The 13,718-nt window shown below is 39.3% G+C and overlaps 1 protein-coding gene across 1 annotated transcript in view; it reads right to left on the bottom strand.

Moving 5' to 3' along the window:
- Positions 1-13,718, bottom strand: part of COL4A4 (collagen type IV alpha 4 chain) — a 128,224-nt gene that overhangs the window by 49,509 nt on the left and 64,997 nt on the right. Inside the window, exons 17-23 of the mRNA XM_074963897.1 lie at positions 12,445-12,514; positions 10,337-10,441; positions 9,117-9,281; positions 7,655-7,747; positions 7,086-7,249; positions 3,260-3,332; positions 815-921 (exon numbers count right to left, since the gene is read on the bottom strand). Coding sequence (XP_074819998.1) covers positions 815-921; positions 3,260-3,332; positions 7,086-7,249; positions 7,655-7,747; positions 9,117-9,281; positions 10,337-10,441; positions 12,445-12,514 — 777 coding nt within the window. The remainder of the gene's footprint in view (positions 1-814; positions 922-3,259; positions 3,333-7,085; positions 7,250-7,654; positions 7,748-9,116; positions 9,282-10,336; positions 10,442-12,444; positions 12,515-13,718) is intronic.

Genomic DNA, 13,718 nt, shown 5'->3' with positions numbered 1-13,718 from the left:
TAGAGCAATATTTGAAAAATCTTTGGTTACACAGTGAAATTACTAAATGGATGATACATGTGATTTTTTTAAAATTAATCTTGCGGTAGGCTTACAAACTGCAATATAGGCTTAGTAACTTTACAGTACTCTTATGTAGTTGTCCCTGAAATAAAGAAGAAATTTCTTCTCTGGGTGAAATCCAATCCCTCAGTGAATGGGCTTTCTGCTGGGAATTAGGTGGGAGTAGCTGTAGGGGCTAGAATCCTCCTCGGAACAGACCACAGGCCTGCTTACCTCAATGCATGCATGAGTACTGGAGATAGTTAATGGCTTGGAAAACCTTGCACAAGCAATTTACCAAGAAGTGAGTTTCACTTTTAGTTACACTGCAGTCAGTGGGGTTGACTAGGAGTAACAGAGTGGAATCTGGTCTACGATCATTTACAATCAAGTTGTTGATAAACATTTTAAAACTGAAGTCCTGATCAAAGCTAAATATTTCTATACATCTGATGTACAACTTAATGGAAAACCCTTAAAGCCTGCGCTCTGAACAAGGTTGTATTAACAGGAACATCTGGTAGATAGATACACATGGAAGCTGTGCCTCAGTGGCACATCATGCAGATAAGAGTAAGATCCCTAAAATAAAGAGCAGTGTTTGTATAAGGAAGTTAGATTTTTTTCATTGGTCAGCAGTTAGCTACAGGTTACTAGGAAAATATAAAACAGTTTAATCTGTAAATAATTTGGAAATTTACTGACTTTTTTGTAAAATGAGAAATTAATTCAAAACAAAGAATGAAACAGTTGCTAACAAAGTTAAACATACTTGAATTCCTCTCTCTCCAGGCAATCCTGGATCTCCATCTCTGCCAGCAGTACCTTTTTGGCCTGGAAGTCCTGGAACCCCTAGAGGGCCTCTTTTTCCTTTTATTCCTTAAAACAATTAAAAAGAAGCTTAGAGTAATATATATAGCAGCTGTTTGTCTATTTCTTTCTCCTCAGTTGAATGATAGGTCATCATTATTGATATTTGGACAAAATGTCTGAGACTCTACAAGAATTTTCTTCAGCTCATAAAGTGAGATTTCTTTAATGCAGGATTTAAGTTTCTTCCTCTGTTCATCTCTCCTAATTTGGAACAATTTATCTAGGATTGTGGTGGGTTGAAGTTTTTAAATCAAGACTGAATCTCTTTCTCAAATGTACATCCTTGTTAAAACAGAGTTACTGACTTGATGCAGAGATTACTGGGTGAAGTTCTTTGGCCTGTGATATGCAAGAGGTTAGATCACATGATCGTAATTACCGTGAGTTTAGGGTGGCCACATTATGCAAGCCAAATGAGTGTCAGTAAAACCTGAACACTACATCACACCACCATGTGTCTTGTTTGTGCATATGTTTGGCTTCCAACAAATGCTTTAGAGAATTTTTTTTTTAATTGTTGGAACTGTGACTTCCACTCTTCTACCTTCAAAGCCAGATCTACTATTTAGCATATTCTATCTGTATGACAGTCAGAAGAAGAAGAAGAGACAAATTAAAACTAATGAAGCCTCTATAAATGATCTCAAATAACTTTGTGTACATAAAAATGTCATGTCTTTAAAATCAGATATTGCAATACATTGCAAGAGCTAGAAGCAATTTGGGAATCTCCCTTTTCCAGTGAGGTAAGATTCATGTTTTTAGTTATGCATAGTTACAAGATATTGAACCTTAAACCACGCAGTGGTGTAAACTGCACCTCAAAGCAGTGTAGTTTCGAGGACATTTGGGCAGAAGGAAGAAATGTTTTTATGATAGTTTGTTGTTTTAAGTGATTGACATAACTGCTCAAAGATTTAGGACGTTAGCATAGTTGATATATCTTTGGGGACATGCATTTATGGGCAGAGTGCAGATGAAACAACTAAATGTAATTGTCACATGGCTTTGCAGTTTATCATATGGATATCATGAGGACATATGGGAGGTAGCAGGTCTCTCTCTCTCTTTTTACATATTGTATTAAGTGGGAACTTTGCTATCCACTTCAGTGGGCCCAGGATTTCACTCATAGTGTTATGCGGGAGCATGGTAAATAATGTGGAGTAATTTAATTGCAAGAGTTTTATATTTTTCCCTAAACGTTTATGAAAATACACTATTTGCACAAATTAAACTTTGCAAAAAATATTAACTCCAAAGGATTCACACCACTGTCTCAGGAAATCTATGACAAATAAACCAGGAATAATTTGTGCTGCTCCAGTGTCTGTGCATGTCTGTGAGAGCACACAAACACTCTACAGCACATACACATGTGCACACACAGATAATGAATTATTTGTGAAGAATACTTTATTCATCATATTTCTTGTTCATAGAATAATTCATTCAGCATTTTTTTCAGAATTCAAGTTGTGTGATTGATCACCTATTGGTTTTGGTCCCTGAGTGATTAACTGTAACTCCAACAAATAGATGGATGATTTCAGAGTTGGAGGAGGGGCAGTACATATCTGCCGGCTATAGGGTCCCTGGGTCAGGCCTGGGAGTAGCAGGCAGGCCCGGGTCCCTCCCGCCCCCCCCCCCCCCGTCCTTGTCCCACTTGCTACTGAGGGGAGTGGCTGGTGAATGAACTGCAGTGAAGGGACTGCCACTGAGGCAAGTGGTTGGACTAAGGACTGTCAGTCTCCCAGAAGTGAGAAAAGAACCGAGTGGGGCACAGCTGGAGGGCAGTGTCCAGAAGAGGACGACGCAGTCCGGTGAGCGACGCTGGTTCTGGAGGTGGAGACAGACGAGATGACGGGCGAGACACTACCTAAGAAGGGTGTACTGGCAAACCCCAAGCTAATTCCCAGAACAGCCAGCAGAAGGCGCCACAGTGGTGAGTCAACCCCCGTTACAGGTCCACTAAGACCCCCAGATCCCTTTCCACAGTACTCCTTCCTAGGCAGTCATTTCCCATTTTTGCTCAATCTTAACTGCGTATGTCTCTGTAAATGCCCGAATAATAATATACATGTGACATATTAGTCATTTGGTAGCAGCAATGGCAAGCTATTATGCAATCTGCATAGAATTTGGAGGGAGGAGTACAGGTTGCAGGAGGAAAGATTTTGTAGGAGGCACCAGGAAATCAATCTGTGTGAACTTGGCTTCAATGCTAGCACCTCTATGCTGCTTTAATAAAGAGTCTGTAGTTTTACAAGCATGGAGTCCTCTCCCGTTATTATCCAGCATGCAATACATGAAATACAACGGATGACAATAAATACAGGTTTACCTTTGATTTTCACTATGGCCAGGTCACCATTTTCTCCTTTTTCACCAGCTATTCCAGAAGAACCAGGCTTGCCCTTGTGATTTAAAAAACATATGACTTTTTAGCCATTTAAGCTCAAGTAATGAATCACAATAAATAGCATATCTCTGATGTTCTAAAATTATTTCCAAATATACAGCAATCAAAGCAACATACTGAGAGAAAAAAACCACTGTACCTCATGGGATCCCTTTAAAGAAGGAGATGTAGAAATGGCGCCTGATTCTTCATTATTTTTGTATCATTTTTATTAACTCCACTGATGTCCAGGGAGATACAGCTATGTAAAATAAATGTAATGGAGCAAGGAATCAGGCCTCCTGGTCTCTATTCAGCCAGGGCATGTAAGACTTTAAGAGTCTTAAGACTAGAGCAAGTTGTAGTGTTCAGATGCTCTTCCCATTACAGCACCTGGCCCAGCACCCACTGATGCCAACAGGATCTCAATGGCTGTTGGATCAGTCCCATGCTATGGGAGAGCACATGGGTGGGTAAATATAAACTTTTGTACCAGCTGAAGTTGATTTGCTGTGTTGTGAACAACGTTTGAATGGATATAGTTAAGCTAAAATCTCATTTGTCTGAAAATGTTGTACCTACTAAATTATTCATAGAATCATAGAATATCAGGGTTGGAAGGGACCTCAGGAGGTCATCCAGTCCAACCCCCTGCTCAAAGCAGGACCCCTTATTACTTTGTTATAAGTAAAATGTAAGACTTCAATAACTGAAATGGATTAGAGGAAACAAAGTATTTTCTGCAGCAGGGTAGGAAATGATGTTCCCATGCTGGGAAACATTCTGAGAATTCAAATAATGTTCCCAACCCAAATTGGAACAAAAAGTTGAAAACTTACGTTTTCACAAGCCAACAATCTGAAAACAAATTGTCAATTTGGGGTTAATTCAAACATTTTGTTTTGATCATTTTGAAATGTTTTGTTTGTATTTTGACCTTACTTATTTTTATTATAATTAGCTTAAATTTCAGAGCAAAAAGTTATTTAAAATAAAATATTTCAAGAAAAAAAAAATTTGTCCTAAAAGAAATCTGTTATACTGAAATGTCTCTCTGGTGCACATTTCTCGAATGTGCATACCTACAGCTCCTCAGATAGTAGGCAAATGCAGATGAACAACTGCTCATATTGCCAACCCAAAACATTAAAAAATCATCAGATTGGCTTAAACATAATGAGGTTTTTTAGAAATAATAAATTTATGGGTGTGTTTCTTTGCCTTCCTAATTCTGAGCTACTCACGTCATGGCTTCAAAACTTTTCTTTGCAACCATAATAAGGGCTAAAAATGTACTTTAAAAAAAATGATGATTCTTGCATCATCAGTTGACTCCAGGAGCTGGATTTTAAGGGGGAGGGAAAAAATATTGTGAGACTAGTAATAAAATTGAGGAAAAAAAAGGAGTACTTGTGGCACCTTAGAGACTAACAAATTTATTAGAGCATAAGCTTTCGTGAGCTACAGCTCACTTCATCTCATGCTCTAATAAATGTGTTACTTTCTAAGGTGCCACAAGTACTCCTTTTCTTTTTGCGGATACAGACTAACACAGCTGCTACTCTGAAACCAATAAAATTGAGGGAGTTGACAACACTGAGTTCTGCAGGCATTTCTTTAAATTCCACATCTGAATCACAGTGGGGTTTTCTGAGGCCCTGTCTACATGTACAATGCTGCAGTGGTGCCTGTGCAGCGCATCTGGCGAAAACACTCTATGCTGACATGAGAGAGCTCTCCTGTCGGCATAAAAAAACCAGCCCTGTGAGTGGCATAAGCTATGTCGGTGGGAGAAGCTCTCCGCTGACAGCGCTGTGCACACTAATGCTTATGTTGGTGTAACTTGTGTCACTCAAGGGGGTGGAATATTCATTCCCCTGTGCTACGTAAGTTTTGCCAACATACATGGTAGTGTAGACATAGCCTGAGAAAAAATAGTTTGGAAACCCCATACGTCATTTCTCTACTGTTTTATGATATCCAAATATGTACAGCAAAGTGATATATCTTATGATGTGTGAGCCACAGTAAGACCACACACATATACATATTTTCATGGTAACTGTATCACATAACAAAATACAGAAATTCAGATCTGGCAGCACTTCAATATATATACTCCCATGAATACAGCGTCTACATGTTGGACCAAAACTTATCTACAGTGGGACAAAAATCAGAATGTGTAATAGATCATCTTCTTGAAACGTGCACAGAAGGCAGTTAGGTTAAGTCTGCTTTTGTGCTGTTGGCAGCTGCGGGGTGTAAATTACACTCCCTGAAGTACATTAAAGTAAATAAGTCTCTGTCTAGAATTAATAGATATACTGTGGGTTAGGTAACAAATGTCCTCATATAAATTATCAACCCAGTGAATATCTAGGTCTTCAGCTGTGATTTCCTTTCATTTGTTAGTCCTGCTGGCAGCCATTCCCAATAAAACAGCACACAAACAAGAGAGAGGTGGACGCACACATTTGAGGTGTTTTGTAATGATGAATTAATTCACCTTGCTATTTTCTTTATAAAAGTGGTTTATGATAAATTACATCCCAGATTTGATATTAGAACAAAGCTATACTAGAAAATATAAACTGTTGTGTGCAGATGTCAAATGATTCTAGTACTGAATTTTTTTTTGACCAGTAACGCATTCATCTTCTATTTTGTAAGAATTATTTTCTTTAGGTGAAATTGTTATATTGCAGTGATGCCACATAAGCAAGTGAAAATACTTTAATTTGTTGGCTCTAGTCATTTTCAGGCACTTTTTCCATATGGATACCTCTTGGCTTGATTGGATACCATTTTATCATACAGTGTCTGTAGGGAACATTAGGTTCTATATTAAATTCAGTTTGGCTCATTAAACAAATGAGCTCAGTGAATGCTGTATTAAGCACCTCAAAATAATTTTTTAGAAAACAAGAAATGGAATACTTTTAAATGACAATGAAATCAGACTAAAAATTACCAACTTCATGATAGTTCTACCTACCAATCAACAGTAAGAGTTCAAAAATAAGTTCTTACTATGTTTTATTAAGAAAAGCATTAGTTTGTATTAAAAGTATGTGTCATGCAGAGGGAGTTTTTGGGAGGGTTTTTTTTATTATTATGGCCTGCTGATCTTGAATATAAATATAAAAAATCTGTGGCTGTGTAAAGATTTAAGTTTGCTTCCCCCCCGACATCATGTGACTCCCATTTGCTATTTCTTGCCTTTTAAACATTTTGTAAGGAGTCTTTCCCCATAATCTAATTAAGTAAAGCCCAACAATCTTCAAGGGCAACAAGTGTACACGTCTAAAATATTTCCAAGAAAAATGATGGTTTCTCTAAACCAGAAGCACAAGAGAGAGTAAGGCAACCCAAATATAACCCATCCAAAACCTTCCCGATCTATTAATATAAAACCCACCTTGTCTCTTCTAGCCCAGCCCTCCACAGGACAGGATTTCTGTACAGACCAACAAAAAAATATCAACTCCCCAAAGGAAACTGAGAAATAAAATTTTTTAAAAACCCACACCTACAACGGGGACTGTCTTTACAACAAATAAGAGGGAAAAATGTAGCCTTCTAAGAGCCTTAGTCATAATGGTGAGAAAAACAGAGAAAGAGGTGCCCAATCGATACTGAGTGCAATTCAAGAGTATAAGCACCTAGTGTCTTCTGCCTCTTCCTCCTCCAAATTGACACTTCCCTTCCTGGAGAGGTGAGTTTTTGTTGACTTTATTTTTAATTGAAACTTGTAAGAATTACTCACTGGGAGTCCTGTTGATCCTATTGTGCCAGAGAAACCTGGATCACCCTTTTCTCCATAGCTTCCAGGAAATCCCGTCTGTCCTTTCCTTCCTTGACGACCAGGTGGCCCTCGTCTACCAGGTGGGCCAACAGAACCAAGGTCACATGAACAGTGGCCATGATTCCCTACACAAATGTAGGAAAACAACTTTGAACTGGTTGTGATATGCAACAGAAATATCATTCATTCTTTTTTCTGTATGTAGGTGGGGAAGTAAGCGGCTAGATGCCTGTTATATTCCACCACAGCTCCAGGAAACAAAAGTCATGTGATTCCCTATACAAGATGTGGAATCTTTACGCACTCTGGAACAAATTCTCTACTGGAGTAATTTCACTGACTTCAATGGCATTACGCTGGCTGAAAATCTGGACTGTATTTTCATGACTTGGCCTGATCCTCCAAGCTCTCCATTTAGAGAGCTGCCCTCGACTTCTGCTTGCAGGTTCAGGCCTTTAATGGTGCAACAAAAGGATGGAGCTCAGCTAAGGTCTCCTCCGCATTAAAATCGGTTACTGATGCATACTTGCCTTTTTCGCCTTTTTCACCTCTTCTTCCCAGGGGTCCCATTTGGCCTTTTATTCCTTGATGTCCATGGAGACCTCTGCCATGACAAACTATACCTTAAGAAGAAAAAGGGCACTTATTTGAACTGAACATTTTTACAGCTTAGGTGACATATTCTCTCCCTTCCACCCTCTATCTCATCCATTGGGATCCTCAATAAATAGCTAGGGATCTTACGAAATGGTTTACAAGCCACGCGTATGGCACTGTTCTTGGAGTAAGACTAGAGTATGGAAAAGATCAAAATAAGATTATAGGCAATACTTCTGCCAACTCCTACTCTCTGATACTGCTTTTTTCTGTATTAGAATATTGGGGTTCATATCTCTTTTAATGGGTGTTGATTTGGGGCATTTTCCTCTGTTTTGGTCATGACTTCTGGCTTTAGCTTGAGATTTTCAAAGCAATCTAGGCAATTTAGACACACATATTCCATGCATTTTAATTGATGTGGTTCTCTGTTAGTTAAGGCTTAACTTGAGAGCAAGGTACTGATTCTAATCACAATTATATTGATGTAAATCAGGAGTACCTCCACTGGAAAAAAAATAAGTTAAACTTGAATACTTAACCTACAAATAATTAAATGTACTACATAGTGCATTTCAATAACTATTAAAATATCAGAGCCAGGTTTTCAGCTGAGGATCTGGCCTGAAGAAAAAAATACTTTTCAAACCGATCAATGAACACAGATTGTGTGTCTGTTCACTATTGCCATGCACCTTGTGCGGTCATTTTGCCCCAGTGCAAAACATCACAGTTCAGACATGGTGACTTTTTACACCCTCTTTATATTGGTTTAAGGGCTGCACAAAGTGCAGGGGCAATAGAAAATCAGGCACAGAATATTTTTTTAAAAACAAGGACACCTACAACTGTCCTTTCTCCACGGGCATCTCCCATCAGCCCTACTGTTCTCTATCCTCCAGCACAGCTATCAGAACTAGGCCATCAGCTATTTACAATGACTACATTGGCTTCTTTCTAAATCTTGATACCTCAACAATTGCTGGTGAACATTTAGATTTAGTTTAGTGTATAGAGACATGGGAGAAATTGGTTCTATGCTAACGATTTCTATGAAAAAATTAATAGTAAAAAAACATTTTCCCTGCATATCTCATAAGAATGATAACAGCTGGAGTCCTTATCTGTAAAATTAATTAATCCAGTTGAGTGGGAAAGACCTCCCACGCAAAAGCTACACACACAAAAAGAATAGGACCCTATCCTCCGAAACAGAATCAACAATATTCTAAAGAGAGTAACAGAAATAAAGTATTGTATTTACTGTATACCCGATGCAACACCATAGAGCAGGCTTATGAGAAAATACCGTTTCTATTAGCATGTTCTCACTGACTCCATAAATCTATTATTTATAATATTTCTCACACAAGACACTTATATTGTTTATCTTACCAGGTGGTCCAGGCAAACCCTGTCTTCCTGGTGCTCCTGGTAATCCTGGTGCTCCTGGAGACCCTGGTCTTCCTGGAGTTGATTCAGCAGTTCCAGGGAGACCAGGATCCCCGTGCGAACCTTTAGGACCTTGTTGCCCACATGCTCCTGGCAGACCAGGGAGGCCTATCGGGAAAATAGGTAAGTATAAATTATACAGAGTAATTATGAATATTTAAGAGATATGAAGAAGAAATTATGGGCCATACAGTATCTTCCTATGAAAAGCCTCCCTGGCGTTGTGCCAGGGGTGGGGGGCTAGAAAAGCCAAGGTCTCTGAAGTTTATCTTGTGGAATCTGTAACTGGTATTTCCCTCTGGGGAATGGGTTTTGAGGCTGCTGAGGAGGCAGGGGCATGGCCTTCAAATCCTTTGGTTCCTCAGGATCCATGAGGAAAGGAAGCTCCAGCCTTGTGGAGAAACTGTTCCCCCTCCTCCAATGCCCTTTCTGATGCTCTTGCTCCCATGTGCTTGCCACCCTCACATGAAGGGACAGCAAGGAGCAGGTTTCTTTTAGCAGAGTTAACGCCCAGTGGTTTGGAAGGTTATATTTGCACTAGTTCCAATGGAGAGGAACTAGTGCAAATGCCATGTCTTCCCCAACGCAGACATGCCAGCCCATTCCAGAGCCATAGAGACCTAACGATGTGATGTTGGCTCTAAAGAGCTGTTACAGGCTCCTGGGGAGAGGAGGAACTCATTAATCCTGCTTCCCTCTCCTCTCCTCTTCATTAAGGTCTTTTCTGACTCATTTTCTGACAGAGGAGAATATAAGTCCTGTCCGTTATATATAAGAGTGTGTATATGTATGGGACACACACAGGTAAGCAATAACAATTAAAAAGAAGTTGAAGTTGAAAGTGTGCTTCAGTGAGGTTCTGCTGATACAAAAATCAATGTTATCCTTTCTTTACAAAAAGTCATCTTCACCTTTTAAAACACTCCAACATTAGACAGCCTGAAATGAACAGTTAAAGGATCCAGCTAATCCTCCACTGCCGGGAAATCCTTCTTCACTCAACATCACCTTCCCTGATTTACATGGCCTCCCCACACTGAATGTTGCAAAGGTTAAAACAACACATGACTTTCCTGGGTCTGTGCTCAATTTCTGTTGGCAGGTGGATTAAGGACAGAAAATAGAGCTCTCAGTTCATAGTTTATAAGTCTATGATCTCTTACTTGTTCCATCTTCACCAGGTCTTCCTGATGGGCCTGGAGGACCAGTTAGTCCAATCAACCCATCATCTCCAGAAGGACCTGGTAATCCAGGATCCCCTCGAGAACCTATATGGGATTACAGGAAATGTCAATTTAAAACCTTGTACAATTGACAGCTTTTAGTCCTGGTTTAAAATGCAGTTGAAATGATGATTTGGGAACCATTCATAATTAAAATACATCACCTTTTCTTTATTACATTGGTTTCAATGTGAGTTAATTTAATTATAAAGGAGGGGAATTTAGTTGCTTTTATCACTGGAGCCCTTCCCTTTTATTACATACATTATTTTAAATCTTATTCCATTCACCATTTGTGTATTAAATCTTGTGCCACCGCCCACGCTTCTGTTTAAAAAATAATACTTCTCTTCTTGGAGCATTGGCCTAGGATTATATTGACAATTCGCTTTTATTTAGAAAATGGCTCTCTTATCATATGCAGTCATGGCCTCAGCCATCCCAAGTCCCAGCCGCCCTAGCCCCAGCCCCAGCCCCAGCATGCTGCTTCCCTGAAGAGGAGCAGCCTGCCTGGGCTGGGGCCAAGGGGAAAGGGCAAGCAGGGCTTCGGGAAGGAGCGTGGTCGGGGCCACGTCAGGCTGTTTGGGTAGGCATAGCCTTCCCCAGCCTATGCACCGCACCACTCATGACCAGAGGTATTATATATTATTATAGCTATATATCAAAAAACAACATTTATATTTGATCATACACAGTTGAAGAAAATGGAGTTAAGCTGGAATAGCAAAACACTAGTATAAATTCTGCTCTCGGTTAACATCCGAACAGCCTCACTCAAAGCAATTAAGGGCATGCTTAACCTTAAATCCCATTTAAGCACATGGTTATGTACTTTGTGGCTTGATCTCAAAGGCCATTGAAATAAACAGAAAGACACCTATTTACTTCAACTGTCTTTGGATCAGGCTCTTGCAGAATAGAGATGTTCTGTTGAATTGGGGCCTGAGTGGGGATGCTAATGCATCAATGGGAGCAGAATTTGTCCCACTGTGTATCTGGGTTTGTCTACACTGAAAAAAATACAAAAAACCACACAACAATGGCCATGGCAGCGAATCTCAGAGCCCAGATATGCAGACTCAGTCTCACTACAGCATGAAAAATAGCAGTGTAGACGTTCCTGTTCCAGATGGAGCTTGGGCTCTGAAATCCAGCCCCCTTCCCAGGCTTCAGAGCCCAAACTCCAGCCTAAGTGGAGAACGGCTACACTGCTATTTTCAGCAGTGTAATGCAAGCCCTGGGAGCCCAAGTCTACAGACCCAGGCTCTGAGACTCGCTACTGCAGGTCTTTTTTTTGCAGTGTAGATGTAATGTATGGGGAAGTTAATTCTAAAATGCTTCTCTGTAAGTTTCTATCGCAATAATGTTGCAAATAAGAGATCATTTTAACTGATAATGATAATACTGTATTAAGCATATTATTCTGTTGCTAGGTCGCCAGCACATAAAACCAAATTGAAATACAATATATACATTTTGGAGTTTATATTAATCTGATATAACTTTTAAAACTGGTGGAACCCAGGGGTGAAATTCTGGCCCTATCAAAGTCAATGGGAGTTTTACCATCAACATCATTAGGGCCAGGATTTTCAACCAAGGTGTGCAACCCCAGACTTCAGTTGAAGCCAAGAATCCACATGTTGTGGCAATTCTGGATATAAGAATTCTGAAATGCAATCATATGTGTGCTCTGCTCATCTGCATGCCAGTCCCCAGAATGGCCCTCCTCTTCCCAGTTATTTTAAAATATTCTTAGATCTAAGAACCAGGAATAAATTGACAGATCTGGGTGTGTTTATATGTGCTCTGAGGTCTTGCTAACATGTATTACATCTGAAGTACATGCTTTGGGCCAAATCCTGTTCTCATACATCCTATGCAATTCCACTGACATCAACAAGGTGCAGGCAATGACAGAATCTGGCCAGTAGAGATCCAGTGTTCTGAGGTGCTTAGTATGCTCCCATCAATTACTCTCAGCACCTCAGAGCACAGGGCCCTGTGTGCATTACACACTATAAAGAGTAGTTAAAACCAAGTGAAACCTTTCATAGCAACAGGTGGTGTTCCAAAAACTCCAGGCAGGCCTGGTTGCCCTCGTTCTCCACGATCCCCCTGAAAGAATTCATTAAGTTTATTGATAGATAGTAGTGAGCTACCATGTAATTAAAGATAGTATAAGGCATGCACAAAAGGGGGCATGGCAAACTTAATTCTGGCATGTCTCAATTTTTGAGTGCTTGCCTCTGAAACATTAACATTTTTTATTTAGTTTTTCTTTTTTTTTTAATACAATACTATAAAAATGACTCAATATCTTTGAAGAAATCAGTGGTTAAGTGGGATAGACTGCTCAGATGTGCTTGTCTGCTTGAATTTTCAGAACTCTGACTGTCATATCTGGGTACGTTAGTATATTGTGTTAAACACAAGTGACATTGAGTCAATTACAGGAAATTTGGTAGCACAAGGCTCATTATAAATATATTTAACTAAAATTATTTTGATTAAGCCATTAAAATGTAGTGATTTGATTTAAAATTTTATACAAAAATTGGGAAATGGTTTTTCATAATGATAGGTAAACAGTAAGATGGAAAGAGATTTTCCATAGATTGTCAATGACATACATGTTAAGAGAGACCCAAAGTTCTTACAGATAATTTAGCCAGCTGCTTCAGAGAAATATACAAATACAATATGCATAATTGCAATGAAAATCTTTTCAGGACCTGTTTTGAGAATTTCTAAATTAGCTTGTACTATTATCTACTTTGAATTGGGAAGAAGTGAATTTCGGATGTTAAAGGACTCTCTGATATGACAGATTAAATCAATGAAGCGATGATGGAGGAATTTTGCAACTGCCTCTTTCTTGTAGATTAGGCATCAATCCAGCACTCAGAGGCAAACAGGAATTGGGTGCCTAAGAATGTACAATCTCTTTCTGTGAAATCTGGGAATTGCCTGGTGAGGTAGCATTCATGGGACTGCCCATCAGGACTACGGGCCTCTTTAGGACTGAGGCTTGGAGTACTGGGACTATAAAACTGGATGCTCATTTTTATAAGTCTTTATCCTGTTGCCATCTCTGTAGTATCTGAGCCTCTGACCGTATGGGAGCTATTGTTGACTGCTCCCCTTTTCAACAGCTGCAGGAACTTTTTCCGTTCAACTTATTTTATTGACTGTAATAATAATTGTGGCCCTTCTAGCTATTTTAAACAGCAACCAAAGTTTGTCGTCTTTGATAATAAAGCAAAAAGGTTTTCATCATGCAAAAAAACAAAAAACAAAACAAACAGGTTTATTTCTCCGC

The sequence above is a fragment of the Natator depressus genome, chromosome 9, assembly GCF_965152275.1.
Source record: "Natator depressus isolate rNatDep1 chromosome 9, rNatDep2.hap1, whole genome shotgun sequence".
NCBI classification, from domain to species: Eukaryota; Metazoa; Chordata; order Testudines; family Cheloniidae; genus Natator; species Natator depressus.
The sequence above is the reverse complement of the archived record's forward strand: the minus strand, read 5'-3'. Positions and strand labels throughout refer to the sequence as shown.